General features: G+C 36.4%; 1 protein-coding gene across 2 annotated transcripts in view; it reads left to right on the forward strand.

Annotated features, from left to right (window-relative positions):
• Positions 1 to 17552, forward strand: part of LOC128688629 (endothelin-converting enzyme homolog) — a 542574-nt gene that overhangs the window by 499111 nt on the left and 25911 nt on the right. For both annotated transcript variants that reach the window (XM_053776540.2, XM_053776541.2), the window contains exons 10-15: positions 3597 to 3693; positions 4181 to 4315; positions 9668 to 9766; positions 10325 to 10402; positions 11721 to 11824; positions 14071 to 14132. In XM_053776540.2, the coding sequence (XP_053632515.2) occupies positions 3597 to 3693; positions 4181 to 4315; positions 9668 to 9766; positions 10325 to 10402; positions 11721 to 11824; positions 14071 to 14132 (575 nt within the window). The remainder of the gene's footprint in view (positions 1 to 3596; positions 3694 to 4180; positions 4316 to 9667; positions 9767 to 10324; positions 10403 to 11720; positions 11825 to 14070; positions 14133 to 17552) is intronic.

A 17552-nucleotide genomic window follows, 5' to 3' on the forward strand; every position in this document is an offset into this window, starting at 1 on the left:
AGTCTGTGGAGACAAAGAACTTTGTCCTTGGAGGCAAAGAGGGGAATGTATGAGAGTATAGTTTTACCAACGCTCTTATATGGGTGTGAAGCGTGGGTGATGAATGTTGCAGCGAGGAGAAGGCTGGAGGCAGTGGAGATGTCATGTCTGAGGGCAATGTGTGGTGTGAATATAATGCAGAGAATTCGTAGTTTGGAAGTTAGGAGGAGGTGCGGGATTACCAAAACTGTTGTCCAGAGGGCTGAGGAAGGGTTGTTGAGGTGGTTCGGACATGTAGAGAGAATGGAGCGAAACAGAATGACTTCAAGAGTGTATCAGTCTGTAGTGGAAGGAAGGCGGGGTAGGGGTCGGCCTAGGAAGGGTTGGAGGGAGGGGGTAAAGGAGGTTTTGTGTGCGAGGGGCTTGGACTTCCAGCAGGCATGCGTGAGCGTGTTTGATAGGAGTGAATGGAGACAAATGGTTTTTAATACTTGACGTGCTGTTGGAGTGTGAGCAAAGTAACATTTATGAAGGGATTCAGGGAAACCGGCAGGCCGGACTTGAGTCCTGGAGATGGGAAGTACAGTGCCTGCACTCTGAAGGAGGGGTGTTAATGTTGCAGTTTAAAAACTGTAGTGTAAAGCACCCTTCTGGCAAGACAGTGATGGAGTGAATGATGGTGAAAGTTTTTCTTTTTCGGGCCACCCTGCCTTGGTGGGAATCGGCCGGTGTGATAATAAAAAAAAAAAAAGAAAATTCGAAAGCAGGTGAAGAAATATGTATGCCGTGCATGTAAACCCTTGCCATTCATGAGTCGCATTCCATGAAAGCTTAGTAAATAGCAAAATTGCAAGTGACAAGATGTTAATTCAGTGGGAAGTAGAGGTTTTAAGGCTTGCTGAAAATTGCCTAATTTGTAGATTTTTGCAACATACTGAAGGTTTTCAGGATCTCTCATGAATTTCAAAAGTTATCTGCACAAATACACATATGAAACATGTATAGAATGTATTTCTTCCATGTTTTGTGGATTAAATTGAGTCTTTATTCTTTAGTATTAAAAACGTGAAAATATTATTTGCTACTGAAGGCGGAATTTTGGTTTCCTGATGTTTACTGTGATTCGTTTCTTTGTTTACCCTCTGGCCACTCTTACATCAAGTAAACATACTACCCAGTTAGGTATTTTTATTTTTTATTTTCTGTTGGAATTGGTTAATCTATGTTAAATTAGCTTTTTCTAATTTAAAATAACATACAAAGAGTAGTCACCTATTGAATAAAATGTTAGAAAACCAACTGTGCTCAAAATGCTGATGTTGCTTCATCATTTTCATTCCTTCACCATCAAGAGAGGATTGTTGATAATGAAGGGATCTTCATGCAAAGAATTGGTTCTGTCTTCTCCTGCCTTGGATCAAACCTAATTGCCTCCCACTGCCCCATTGCCATATCTCCCTAAATATAATAGTATTCTCTAATTCTTAATCATTTATATAATAGTATTCACTAATTCTAATCACTTGTATAAATCTGCATGGCCATACTTTACAACAGGTCATTTCAATTAATTGAAAGACATACATGGTAGTTGCAGAACAAAGTATACAAAATGTGTAATATTAGAAAAAGTTTTAGTAGGCATACTAATTACTGTAATCAGGAAATATTCCACAACAGGGAATTTTTTAATCATTAAAAGCACTGCTGTGTCAGGATACTATTTCTGCCAACACTACAATTCTTCTAGCTGGACCAGTTTCTTTCACATTTGCATTAAAAAAATTCTCTACGTGTGCAGTGCACAACAGTTGACTAATGCTTAGTTACCTATTTTTTTTATTGCTAGCTCAGCAAGGGTAGCAAGTAAAAGGTGACTTGCCAATATTTCTCACTTTATCTATAGTAGGGGTACTGAACCTTTTTACAGTTAAAGATCCTCAATGGCTTTCCCAATATGTTCCCCATATCTCCTTCACTAGACTGTTAAAATCATCATTACCAGTCCTATTAGGTACCAGTATGACTTCAAAAGAAGTCAATAGCATGGTTTTACTTTACATATGGATAGCTAGAAACAGAACAGGTGATAGTATTCTAATCTAACAACTTTTGTTTTTAAATTGTTCAGAGATTGAGTACCATACACCTATTATTTGGTCCCCAGTTATGAACCCCTGATCTATAGAATAAACCTGATACTTTTCAGTTCTGTATTAATCACTGTGGTTGGGAGCACACTGGCAAAAATGAGCAAAAAGTTTTATGGGTTACTAACGTATCTGAGATTTCTCATTTTTTTAATGCACTTTTTTAAGCTTGTTGAGGACATCAGAAGCACTCATATGTTGTTAACTTGAAAAATTTTGCAGGTGTATAAGGTTAAACTAAAGTGCTTTATAAAGTTCTGTGTTGATTTTCTACTGTGATGCATCAAGGGCCTGTGTCATGATGACAGAAGTTGTCCTAAAACATTAACCGTAGTCCATCAAAACTGAGGCCAAAATAGAAAAAGCGATTGGCAAGGGTTTACTGTATTCAGATATAGTATAATGAATAGACTAATTATTTTTATCATTTATTAACTCATCGGGCATTTTCCACCAAGGTAGGATGGCCCAAAATAGAAAAACTTTCACCATCATTCACCCCATCACTGTCTTGCCAGAGGCATGCTTACACTACAGTTATAAAACTGCAACATTAACACCCCTCCTTCAGAGGGCAGGCACTGTACTTCCCATCTCCAGGGCTCAAGTCCGGCCTACGAGTTTCCCTGAATCCCTTCATAAATATTACCCTGCTCACACTCCGACAGCATGTCAAGTCCTAAAAACCATTTGTCTCCATTTGCTTCTATTTAACACACTCACGCATGCTTGCTGGAAGTCCAAGCCCCTCACACAAAACCTCCTTTACCTTTCCTAGGCCGACCTCTACCCTGCCTTCCCTCCACTACAGATTTATACACTCGAAGTCATTCTGTTTTGTTCCAGCCTCTCTGCATGTCCGAACCACCTCAACAACCCCTCCTCAGCCCTCTGAATGATAGTTCTGGTAATCCCACACCTCTTCCTAATTTCCAAGCTATGAATTCTCTGCATATATTCATGCTACTCATTGCCCTTAGACATGACATCTCCACTGCCTTCAGCCTTCTTGTTGCAACATTCACCACCCATGTTTCACACCCACATAAGAGTGTTGGTATAACTATACTCTCATACATTCCCCTCTTTGCTTCTGTGGACAAAGTTCTTTGTCTCCACAGACTCCTCAGTGCACCACTCACCTTTTTTCCCCTTGTCATTTCTTTGATTTGCCTCGTCTTTCATAGACAAATCTGTTGACATGTCCACTCCTAAATATCTGAATACATTCACCTCCTCCTTAATCTTTCTCTCTCATATGCTAACTTTTTTTCTCTTATTACTCTCTTTACATCATCATTCCACCAATCGCTCTTCTTCCCTCCCACAAGAAACAAATAGGCAACAATATGTGCATGGATCATCATTATAAATAGATTTATACCCGGTAGATACAGTAATCTCTTTAATTTAGGTCAGTTAAATATAATATATCTCTAGAGATAAATGTATACCTGCCTGCTCCAGGGTGATCGTGAACTACCTAATGTGGAGGTTCGTGCTGCGTTACATGCCATACATTAGCAACTACTTCCAGCAGCTCTGGCAGCAATTCAGGAGTGAGGTGTGACACTTTTACCAGTTGCTTTGAATAACGAGTTTATGAATATAAGTATAGATACTACACATAAAATAATTTTATTAGTAATACAGGTGACCTAATAGTTTTCTAAAAATAAAATACAGTAGTAAAAAAAAATGCATGAAAATGATAAAGATGAAAACTTCTAGTTCAACTGAGCACTTTGTGTTCATCAAAGCTTCAGCAGCTCAGTAACTGAACAGCAAAGCAGTGTTGTAATTGAAACAGGCACTATGTCAAGAAGCTGAGTATGTTATAATCACTAGATAAACTAGGTGGTAATATAAGCCTATTTTACATGAACTGGGACACAGTTTGAGTAAAAACTTTTCAAGTGAAATGCTAATGAGTATAAGAGTGAATAATATACAAAACAACTAGTATTGTGTTTTAGGGGTTATGATACCTGTAGGATACATTAAATAATTTTTTCTTCGGTATCCCAACTCTTCATTCCCTGTGTTTGCAGGTGCCTGATCCTTTCGAGGAACGAACTTACCTTAGCCGCTGGAAGGAATGTGCAGGTGTTGTTAATGAAGGCTTCGGTGCTGCCCTTGCCAGAATGTATGTTGAGAAGTACTATGACCACCAGATCTCTAAGAAGGTACGGTAGTGTCTTCTTTGTATAGCCACAAAATATCGGTAAATATGAGATACACTAATTGCTTTGTGCAAAAACATATCCTCAATAAACATGACAGTGATTTATTTTGTATGATAATATTATGATAATAAGTACTATAGTTTCATTTTGTTACTATAAAATGACAAAGGATGGGATGAAGGTGTATAAATCCAGAGGGGAATGAAGGAGGGGGGTATGGGTTGTCCCAGGATTGGTTGGAAGGAAGGGAGTAAAAGTTTTGCATGCTAGGGGCTTGAGCATCCAGCAGTCTTGTGTGAGTTTCAGATTGGAGTAGAGTGGAGAGACTAAGTGATTTTTCATGCTTGGTGTGCTGTTGGAATGTGAGCAAGGTAAGATTTATGAAAGGATTTAGGGAAAACCAGTTAGCCTGACTTAACTTCTGGAGATGATAAGAGCAGTGCCCTCACTTTGAAGGGAGGGTGGGGATGTTGCAGTCAGTGAGTCATCTGGATTATTATGTCAATGCATCTATGACAAGACAATGATTGAATGAATAATGGTGAATGTTTCCCTTTTTTGGTTACCCTGCTTTCTGAAGAGATAGTTGATACGGTAACAAAAGAAAAACTTTGCGATGGTTGTCTCAACTTAACTGCAATAACTCTTGATAAAATGAGGTTCTGCACTCCTTTTAGTTGTCATCTCCCATCCTGAGATAGCGGAGAGAAAACTTTGTCTTGTGTAACTTTGTTTACCAAGAGGCAAACTTCTGGCGTAGCATTCCTGGAGTTTACTTGGAGAGAGTTCCGGGGGCCAACGCCCCCGCGGCCTGGTCTGTGACCAGGCTTCATGGTGGATCAGCCTGATCAACCAGGCTGTTACTGCTGGCTGCATGCAATTGAATGTACGAGCCACAGCCCAGCTGGTCAGGTACCGACTTTAGGTGCTTATCCAGTGCCTGCTTGAAGACAGCCAGGGGTCTATTGGTAATCCCCCTTATGTATGCTGGGAGGCAGTTGAACAGCCTCGGGGCCCCTGACACTTGTTGTATTGTCTCTTAACGTGCTAGTGACACCCCTGCTTTTCATTGGGGGGATGTTGCATCATCTGCCGAGTCACACATTTGAGCCACCGTAGAGACAGTATGGTACTTGTCCTGATGTCATACTAGAGGTTTGCTTCCCAGCAGTGTACATACTTAATTTTACATTAATTTGGCATGTTTATCCATGCTATTGTTGTTTTGTGAGATTTAGTAGGTTCTTTGTGTTAGGCCATTGCACGTGTATGTATATACCAGGTATACACACATAAAATTTGCATATTGTGTGCTCGTTTTGCATTTTTTGAGTTACAGTAGACTGTTGATTAAGAAACATTCTATTAACCCTTTGACTGTCTCCTATGTAGATCTACATTATTGATGCCAGTGTCACTTGTGTATATCTGTGTTTTAAGCACTGCGTCCTTATATTTGCCTTGAGAAGTAAATTTTGGCCTAAACATGAGAGAATGGGTCTGTGTGGTGAGTGTGAACAGTATAAAAAATCCTGCCCCATGGAGTGCATGATGGGAAAAGCAAACTTCAGACATTGTGTTTGGTTTACAGTAGTAAATTTGAGGCGATTTCTGGTTTGGTTTTTATGGGTTTATTGGCTGTTTTTTGTTATCATTTAATAGAATGGAAGACATGCTGCTGAAACTGAAATGATTTTGGTCAGTTTCAGAAGAAGAAGTAACTTTAAATGAAGCTCAAAATAGCATTCATATTAAATTTTTGACAATTTTCCTGAGGGAAGGTAAGACCCCATGTCTCCCTTGGTCTGTTTTATGGGTTTTGCTAGGTCTGCTTCAATTACTGGGACATCCTAAACAATGACCAATCATTCCTGGTTTCATTTTATTATCCAAGAAATAGGGTAAAACTTTGTTTTTTTATGGATTCAAAATGGAGGGCTGTGATTAATGAACAGAGGACAGGTTGCCTTTGTTGCTGAAATGCATAGTGTTTATTTTGTTAATTTGGACTTTTTTTTTTATTGAAATTTGTTGAATTTTGTTTAAAATTGGCCAAACTTCTGTTTACTATATAGGATAGCTTTGATAGTTGAATATCTAGATTGTTGTACTCGACAGAATGGAAAGCATACTAGCAAAATAGCTAAAAATTTGGTTGAATTGAGCAATGAAATTGGCTTAAAATAGGATTCCCAGTTAGCAAAATTGCTAATGCATAAATTGCACCCAGACTGCCAACTTTATGGCTGCATAATCCCTTAAGTTTTCATCATATTTTTTGTCATCTTCAGAGAAAGATTCTACCATTTCATTTCATTTTTTTTTTATTTATTTATTTATTTTTTTTTTAACCCCTTCAGGGTTGCCAGGCCCTCTCCGAGACTTGTTCTCAGGGTCGCCCAAATTTCAAAAAAAAAAAAAAAAAAATTTCTTATGAAAAGATAAGATAATCTTTTCCCGATCATGACACCAAAAGTATGAAATTTAATGGAAAACTTATGCTCTCGCAAAGTTAGCGGTCTCAATGATGTTTACACATCTGTGATTTTGCTCACTTTGAGCTTTATTTTCTGCCAATTCCAGTGTACTAGTCGACAAAAATCATAACTATTTCGCTAGAACTCCATTTTTTCTATCGAATGAGTACAAGAAACCACCCATTTACCGATTTCAGCTATCCAATAAAGTGGTCAGAATTTAGCAATTTTGCCAATTTCACACAAACTTCAAAAGATGTCAATTTCCGAACAGGGTCCAGAATAAACAAGAAAGACATTCCTGGCACTAAAATAACAAGTTCTCTGTTTGTTAGTCACATCCCCAGGCCCCTCTTATATTTCTTTGGCTTTCCACTTTTAATTTTTATTCTTACAAAAAATAGAAGATTTACTGTTATGCAGACTACTGCATTGGTGTAGAAATGGTATAAATAATATCAATGCACTTGTGAAAGAATATTAGGCTCGCCAGTTGACGTGTATTGGACGCTTGGCATGATTTGTTTACCTTTGAACTTTGGTAAAAATCGAACATTTCTGCTACTTTGAGCTCAATTTCAAGGTACTTTTCATTGTAGAACCAGTCAAAATCATCTCAATTTCTGTAATATGTCTTCCATTCTATAAAATGAGACCAGGAAAACTAGAATACAACAATAAATACCATACGAAAATGCAGTGCAAAGTCGCTGTTTTAATCCAAAAACACGGTCAAAGTTTTTTTTCTCATTACACACTGTGCTGCAGGATTTTTTTTTATACTGTGCACACTGACCACATAGACCCATTCTTTCATATGTAGGCCTACCAGCTTTCTCTCACTAGATTTGAGGGTGCTAGAATTTAGGCGTACTAGTACGTCAAAAACCCTGGGGTGTAAGCCATACTAGTACGGCCGAAACCCTGAAAGGGTTAAACCCCGACATTGTCAGCACGTAATTTCAGGGGTTCTGACAGTGAAAGGGTTAACACATTTTCACTGAGAGTGTTGAAAAATTGCAGTGTTTTCTTGAAGAGCATGCTGTGTTATTCCCCACACTGTCAGTTCTGCATGCGTACTTATCCCACTTGTGTCAGTGAATCAATTTTGCCTTTTTGTCAGCCCGTCTCGTCTCTGGATGGTAGCCATGACACCCAAGAGGAATGAGAGTTATGCTGGAAGTGCTGAGAAGTATAAGTGTATCATGTGTGACGGAGATGGCATGAACCTTTGGTCTGAATGAAGCATCACCTCGTACAATTAAAAGAATTCAGGCAAAGATAAGAACGTGTACAGTGAGTAACCCAAGTTGTAACCTCTTGAATAGAATGACACAGGTCATACAGCTAAATATGAAAGATTTTTGAATGAGTGGATTGAGCAGAAAAACCAGGAAAGGTGTACCACTTAACTCCATCAAAATAAAGAGGAAAGCCTTTGAGTACTGTAAAACAGCATGTGATAAGGGAAGCCTGAACAAGTGTGTGTGTTGAGTTCTGGCTAGATTGACAATTTTAAATTGTGCAACCAAGGTGCCACTGTAAACATCCCTGCCAAACTGCCCATGCTTTAAAATATAAGGATAAAAGTCCTTGATCTATTATTTGGAGGTCTAGCCATTCAGCATGGAAAACTGACTGTTATAAATTAAAACACACACTTATGCTGATAAGAGTGTGTTTTAAATTTATAATAGTCACTGGTGGTATATTAGCTTTCTTTGTTTTCTCTGGATGGAATGCCATCTCTGGAAGGATTGACAGTATATTCTATTAAACACCTTAAACAAGCTTTAGTAACTTAAGTTTTTATTTAGGATTTGGGTAAATAATATACATTTCTAGATCAAAAAGCAACATTATCAAAAATGTAAGGTTTATTTTTGATAGCAAATTTGAAACATTTTTGGGAATCAAAGGAATGTAACTCTATTTTTCCCACATTTTCTTCAGTTCATTTTACATGATTTTTTTAATTAGATGCCATTTTGAGAAACATAAATTCCATCTTAATCTGCAGTCTACCGTGCTATGTGATGTGGATTGTACAGTATTGTGTTGTATAACATTTTGACCTTTTTATTATCATGTCTGTTTGGATTTGTGGAGCACCAGTTCCAGCTCTTGGATCCTCTTAACCTTCACCTAACTGATGGGAATTAGTTCTGCTGTCCAGTACAGTGGACCCCCGACTTACGATATTAATTCGTTCCAGAGGGCTGTTCGGGTGCCGTTACTGAACGAATTTGCTTCCATAAGGAATATTGTAAATTAGATTAGTCCGTTTCAGACCCCCAAAAATACACTTACAGAAGCACTTACAAAAATACACTTACATAATTGTTCGAGTTGGGAGCTGTTCGTAAGTCAGGGGTCCACTGTATTTGCTTTTGAACTCTTCATAAGAGTTAGCTTTTTCTATATCATAGTGTAGCACATTCCACTTTACTACTTTTAATTGAAGAAGTGTTTCCTAATGTCTCTGGGGTTCACTTGTGTGCAGTTTCCTTTTGTGATCCCTTGTTCTTGTTCCTTTGATAAGATATTTTCCTTGTTTGCCCTGTCTATGCCCAGGAGTTCTTCATATGTTGGTCATGTTCTATCTGGGACAGCAGATCAAGCTCTTGTAATGTCTTCACAGCTCACTCTTCATACCCTGGGCACCAGTTTGGATGTGCACACTAGACATCAACTTCATCCTCTTATAAACATTTTACATATATCTTTTTCCTTTTAATTAAAATAATGTTTTAGATAGGTATTACCATGAGGCTTATGGAAAGGGAAGATAATAGTTTAATATGACACTAATATTCAGTATATCTAAAACATAAATGGTTCTCTGAAAGGATAAGCTAGTTTTCTTTCACTACAGATTGATGACCTGGTGGAGGAAGTGCGCACAGCCTTTCACTTGGTAATTGACCGCCAGGACTGGCTCGAGCAGGAGATGAAGCAAGTCTGCAGTGACAAGGTATGTTGAAAGTCATCTGAATTTAGCACTTTGTAACAGAAAACTGTTTTTCATATTATGCATGATTAAGGGAATAAAATAGTTGTTTACCTTATATAAAAAGACTGATATTTTTCATGAATAATACATGTACAGTGGACCCCCGCTTAACGATCACCTCCAAATGCGACCAATTATGTAAGTGTATTTATGTAAGTGCGTTTGTACGTGTATGTTTGGGGGTCTGAAATGGACTAATCTACTTCACAATATTCCTTATGGGAAAAAATTCGGTCAGTACTGGCACCTGAATATACTACTGGAATGAAAAAAGTTCGTTAACCGGGGGTCCACTGTATTTTTAAAATACTACATCATTTCATGAAGTGATTCATTGAGCTGTTGATATTGGGATTAGAGTTCATTATTATTATAATCAAAAAGAAGTGCTAAACTACAAGGGCTATACAGCGCTATTAGAGTTCAATATTCACTATCTTATAGAATTCTTGTGACGTTTCTTTTGTAAGTAATTTAATCATGATATTTTGTGATGTGTGTGGGGCTCTTGTGTTTCAGCTAGATATAATGGGGAAGAAAATTGGCTATCCAGAATATATAGAGTCCACTGAGCTCTTGGATGCTGAATTTGAAGGGGTATGTGCACTGTTTTGTTTCCTGTGACTTTTCATAACAATGTCTTAGTAAAACAATACTAAAATCTCTTTTAAGGATTGTGATCCAGTATAATTGAATCACTACCACATCTATTCTTCCTTGTTATGTTTTCTTAGAACTGTAATAGTCTGGCACTAGTCCAAGTATTGACCATTATTATTGTCAGTAAACTGGAAGACATGGACAATGGCAGTTACACCATCCACCATCCAGATGTGCAAAACAGCCTCTACATATTTCCTTCTACATTTATTATGGTATTAAAGCAGATTAAACCAGAGACTAAATGCCTCATCCTATGAAAATTCACAGGATGTGAAAGACATCATGTAAGAATGCTTAATTTTAGTGAAGAAGAATAGCTTTATAGTTCTTTTAACCCTGCAGACACATTCATCACCTTCAAAACTACCGTTAGAAAACATCTTATCTCCCTGATACACCCCGTCGACTAACTACGTAAAAACCACCTTGTGGTTCACACTTACACTCACTCACTCACTCACTCACCCATTTGACTATAAGCACAGAAATACGTATCTTAATCTTAAAATAATGATTCCTAACTAGTCACAAGTTTGCCTGTGATACTCCAATATAGAAACTATGTATTGTGCCAAAACAAAAGCATTCACATAGCTAAAGTCACAAACTAGTATTTAGTCACTTAGTATTTAGTCAACTTACTCCACAATTTGTAATAATTTAGGGTTAAGAATTAATGTAAGTTTGCCCGAAATGCCTAGCCTTGCTAAGTGTTCTAGTGGCCCCCTCTGTAATTAGTATTCTATTACATGTAAACCACACACTAACCAAAATCTGTAAACCCCGCATTGTAATCCTTATAGAGAATAAACTTTGATTTGATTTGATCTGACTTGAACTGTCCAGGCAGATACGTTCACATGCATAGTGCTCCAAAAGTAGATCTACATTTTTTTACACATTTTCAAATATAATAAAAAAAAAAAAAAGACATAGATCAGTTTTTTTACACATTTTCAAATGTAAAAAAAAAAAAATCTACTTTTTTTACATACTTTCAAATGTTGAAAAAACGTAGATCTACGTTTTGACAGTTTAAGGGTTAATATACTTTACTGCTCTTATTATCACAGTTTTAAAATATATCTAGAATTGATACCCTGATTAAATGTTTGGTTACATTAGTTTTCATAAAGTTTTAATTTCTCACAGCAGTTTTTTATTTTTATCTGATCTTTAATTGTTCATTTTGCTTTTATATTTCTTTATAATTTGTACAGTTGGTTACATAAAAGTAAAAATTTTCCCTCAGTTGGATATACTGGAGGATCACTTCTTGAATAACATCTTGAGGATGAAGAAACATGAAGTGTGGAAGGATGTACAAAAACTTTCTCGACCAGTCGACAAAAAAAGGTACTGTGGTAGCCTTCATCAGCAGTAGGATTTATTAAGTGTCATGAGTCAGCAGTTGTGAATACATAACATTATATCAAATTCATTTTATACCAAATGAAGGTTTTTCTAAAATATGTTTCCATAACTATCATTTATCCCCATGGGGAAGTGGAACAGAATTCTTCCTCCGTAAGCCATGCGTGTCGTAAGAGGCGACTAAAATGCCGGGAGCAAGGGGCTAGTAACCCCTTCTCCTGTATATACAGTGGAACCTCTACTTGTGAGTGTCCACGTGCGAGTTTTTCCAAATACGAGCAGTCGATGGGTCGATTTTTTGCTTCCATATGCGAGCAAAATTTCCACAAGCGAGCAGACCTCAAGGCAGGTTCCTTTAGTCACTTAGTATTTAGTCAACTTACTTCACAATTTGTAATAATTTAGGGTTAAGAATTAATCTAAGTTTGCCTGAAATGCCTAGCCTTGCTAGGTGTTCTAGTGGCCCCCTCTGTAATTAGTATTTTATTACATGTAAACCACACAATAACCAAAATCTGCAAACCCCGCATTGTAATCCTCATAGAGAATAAACTTTGATTTGATTTGACACTGGTGAGGGACTCTTGCTCTTGATCTCGGGAATTGTATCTCATTTGTTTGTTGGACTATCTTATTGAAACTTGGGTAATGTATGATGGAAAGATGCTTCTTAACGTACACCAAAAATGAAAGAAATCTAAGCATAAATAATGGAGTTGTATTCTCGTTTTTTTGGTCTCATTTGATAGAATGGAGATATATTACAGGAATAGATATGATTTTAATTGCTTTCACGACGAAAAGCACCTTGAAATGGTCCATTGCTTGACTGTTTCAGAGTAAACAAATGATATCACTGTCCATTCCAATATGCAGTCATGAATGGGTTGACATTATTTATACAATTATTGCAATAAGGAATTATGGTAAATCTTATATTTTTTGTGTGAATAAAAATTACAAATTATTTATATAATAATAATAATAATAATATGTATAATAATAATATGTATAATAATAATAGTATAATAATATAATACAATAATAATCATAATAATAATGTATGTATAATAATAATACACCCTGCCTCGGTGGGAGATGGCCGACTTGTTAAAAAAAAATAATAATAATAATGTACTAAATATAATAATTATAATAGATGGCTTCAAAAGTCTGTCACTAGATGGCATTGTTTACCACAACAAAGAGGGAGCGGTTGTGGCCACCTCCACCTGTTACATAATGACATATTTTATTCATTCTAGAGTATATATCATGTTTCTATGTTATTTATATTGTTTGTTATGTCATATTAGATGAACTGTGATAGATAAATAAGCCGTATAGATGATATTAGCGAAATTATTCGTGAAGTATTTTGCCCGGTCTGCAGACAAATTCTCGTCCACCGCCGACACTGCCCATACCACTACATGAATGACATTTTATTCATTTTAGAGTATATATCAGGTTTCTATGTTATTTATATTGTTTATTATGTCATATTAGATGAAGTGAGATAGATAAATAAGCCGTAGAGTTGATATTAGCGAGATTATTGGAGTACAGAATTCCACTGGAATGGATTAATTGCATTTCAGTTAATTTAAATGAGGAAAATTGACTCTGCAAACAAGCAAATCCAGTTGCGAGCAAGGTCATGGAACGGATTAAACTCGCAAGTAGAGGTTCCACTGTACATATTACTAAATGTAAAAGGAGAAACTTTCGTTTTTCCTTTTGGGCCACCCCGCCTCGGTGGGATACGGCCGGTGTGTTGAAAGAAGAAAGAACTAGCATTTAAAATTTAGCATAGCTCTTCTGACTAATTTTACTATATACTGTACTGCATAGGCCTAAGTAATATTTTGTTTATAAAAATTTGCTTGGTAAAATTTAAGCAGTAGTTGATAATTATGTATTTGCATAGTTGCACCCCTTCATAGGTGCAACCATGATGCATCTTATCTTTAATAACTTTTTCACACTTTATTATCAATCACCAACATTTTCAGTATTTGCAGCATTCAGTCAGTAATTCTGTGTAGGGTTACATTATGAGAGGACTTGCTGTATGTAAAATCCCAGCTATATATAACATATTGTTTGCATTCCCACTTTAATAAATGTAATGGTTGTATGGTTCAGCTTCTCAAAAATCCCACATGGTACGAATTCAGTATGCCTATAATTAGTATGTGTTATTAATATTTGTCATTTTTCTACAGGGACTGGGTGATAGAGCCTCTCGTGGTCAATGCCTTCCACAACCCCACTGCCAATGAGATCAGTGAGAACTTTTTTTTTTCTCCTCTGTGTATATCTTTAATTTACTCATTAGAATTATGAATTTACCTGTATTTACCTGTCAGATAACTTTTCTGTGTGATTTTTGAACTTCAGTAGAGTCTTTACTTTGACAGAGATGACAGTTTAACTGTTTTATAAGTTTATCACTGAACGAAAAAATCTTGAGTGTCTCATAGTTTGCCAAGATTGAAGTTGTCCCTCGTATGTTGGATCTCTCCAAGAACTCCTCCAGGTTTATATAACCTTCTTAGTATCTTAAATTTGTGTGGGATCAAACCTGTTTTTCCACATTTGAAGTATCAATTATGTAGTTCTTATTCTATTGTAATATATGCTTGTACGTTTCCAGGATAGATTTTGTCTTGTGTTGAACATTTGTTTTAGTGATAAAATATTCTTCTGTTGGTGTGGCAGTTTTTTCCTTTAAATTTAAAGATAAGTTTGATTATTCTAGATTTTAATTGGCTCTTACTGTGCTGTTTTTAATGATTGGTGGACTTTTAGGCCAAGATTAATTTAATTTTCTGTTGGTATTAAGGCAAATGTTTTCAATATGATAACTAATTTGCATTTCTATACTTCACATATAGGGTCTTGCCTTTCTTTCTGTTGAAAAGCATTGTCATATTGGCCACCTGGGTAAGTCCACCACAGCTTGTACTTGGTATCATCAGCATTACAGCAGGGAAAGACAGTCAAAGCTGATGTGAAGGCTTGATCATATATTACTGATGATGAGTGCATTTGTGCTGAAGATTTGAGATATGATCAGTGAGGGTACATGCTTTGTTTTATGAACAAGTATATCCAAACAATGTGCAAGTAACTAATGTTATCATGTAGATCAGTCATAATTGAGCCCAGGAAAAAGTCAGAAGGAAACGTTCACAAAGATTTTCAAGAATTTCCTGCAGCAATTTCATCAGTGACTTACCATATAAGTCACCCAAAATTATTAATTGTGACAATTATGTTGCCATGAAAGGGAATAAGTGGTCCATCAGGGGTGGGGGGAAGGTTAACTGGTTCTGCACCATACTGTTGAGGTCTGTACATCACACAAACTATTATAGAAGTCCTTCAGTTTATGCATAACCTCAGGAATATAGCAGAGTAATAAATGACAAGACGAGCATTAAAAGCCTTACTGAAGCACACTAATACCTCCTTTGTGGCACTGCTTGTCAGATCTAATCTATGAAGTATAGCCAAGTCTCTTCAAAGCTTCCAATAGTCTTGTCATCAAGCAATGTTTTGAGTAAATAAGCATCTTAGGATGATGAGTGCTCAGGACTCTCCAATAATAATGTAGCTAGTGTTAACAGACAGTATGTTGCATGGTTCTTGACCAGGCAGAAGTATGTGGTTGTTGCATTTGTAGTTGCTAGAATACTAGAGCATGGTCTTATAGTCTTACATAGAACCAGGGTGAAAGTTGCTGGGTAGTTGACATACGAGCATAAATAGTTCTTGATACAGTAAGAGAGCTTCTCAAAACAGATGATTATGTTTTTCCAGGTTGCTGCAGGTATCTTCTTGCTTGCCTGCAGCAATCACTGCTAGATGCATTCACTTGTCTGTAGCAGTGATTTCAGTTGAAGTTTTGTAGGTAGTTTTTGGTTGTGTGTTCCATCTAATTATAACTGGAATATTGTCTTGGTTTCAAGGAGAGTGGTGCACAGTACTGCTACTTGTTGAGTGCACTGAAGTCCTTGATTTAGTCACTGATGAGCTTGTTGAGCTCAGATTTTTACCTTGAGTCTGTTCTTGGGTTTGGGGAAGATGAATGTACTGAAGAGGATTGCATCTACATCCATGCCAACATCCAGAGTGTTAGTGTTTTTGGAATGACACTTTTACAGATTTAATGGCTACCAGAAGATTAAGTGCAACAGTTACTGTCTTGAGGTCCAATTTATGTACTGTTTAGGAAGGAGTTGTGATGGTTTTCTGGACTCTTGCATTTTTCCAGTGATTATTCATTCATGATACATTATCAGTGATGATTGTTCATAGCAGACCACTCCCACTCTCCAGCAGGTTTTGTTCTGAACTGGAGTAACCATACTTGACTTGCATACTTGAAATTTCATGGTGCTGTGTGTGTCCCAAAGAGTTGATGAAATATTCCTTCGTGTTCCCAATTTCAAGCATGTCCGAGAGTGAAATGTGTAGGAATAGATGGGCCAAGTCATCACCTTATTCTATTATAGTAGTTATAGCTGAGAGCTTCTGGTCACCTTTAGTTAACTAGCAGTACATATATATACAAGCAGTCCCTCAAAATTTTCTGGTTCTAAATTCTCAATTTTTGATAATTCATTTTTTTTTTTTTTATGAATCTCTCGTGAATTGTTTTATAGCATTTGCACATTTTCATGGGGCCCATTTTCTTTCACAGTGGTGCACAGCCTCCATATTGAAAACTAATCTCTGAATTTTGTTGGTGGGATGTTTAGTAGGTTTCCCATGCCCAAATTTCTCTTCTTTCTTAATACCCTTCTTTTATAATATCAATATTCACAAGGATAATGCAGTATTTAAAGAAATGTGACATCTGAAAATAAATTATGCAGACAGCATTTAGTTGTATATTCATGAATTTTGTATTAGGGATGTCTCCATTGACTGTCGAGGGATTACTGTACATGTATTCTTGCTTATTTGTGTTATTTCCATAAACTGTAGACTTCTTACTTTATTAAGTTTGAAAAGCACTAAACAGAATCACAAAAGACTTTCTTGGAGAGCTTACCAGACACACATGTAAAGTGGGGAAAATGAAGTATGTAGATACAGATCACCAAGCTAGTGAAAATAGCAGAAATGTGGGCAGAAGAGCACGAATGAGATGGAACTAGTGACAAAGTAGTGGTCCACTATTCAGTCGATCCATAAAATTGAAGAGCACTGAACCAGTTTTAAATAATATGTAATTCTTTAGTAATTGGTCATTTGTTATTAGATACCTTTCTTATTGTATTTATGATTGTAGTTAACTTCACAAAATGTCTTACATAATATTTGTCTAATTCTTAAAATGCATTGTATAATTAAAGGCTTTCTTTGTGCCTACTATACAATACAATATTTATTTATTTTTTGCAGTACAAATAACGTAGTTTACATGTAATACAATATTGATAGGTATTATTCTTTTGTACTAATACATTTATCTATATTATCTGTATGGCTCCAAGAAATAAATAAATATCATTGTCATTAAGATAAAGATACGATAATAACACACAAACATAAAGCAGCACAGTCTTAAGAAATACATTTAATGAAAGACAGGAAAACTCCGAGCACCTCAAATTAAACAAAACTGTGACTACCACAGGAAAGAAGAAAGTGGTGAAGTATGTAGTTACTGTGACAGAGGAATCTGCACATATAG

This window comes from Cherax quadricarinatus, chromosome 13 (genome assembly GCF_038502225.1).
Source record: "Cherax quadricarinatus isolate ZL_2023a chromosome 13, ASM3850222v1, whole genome shotgun sequence".
NCBI lineage: Eukaryota > Metazoa > Arthropoda > Malacostraca > Decapoda > Parastacidae > Cherax > Cherax quadricarinatus.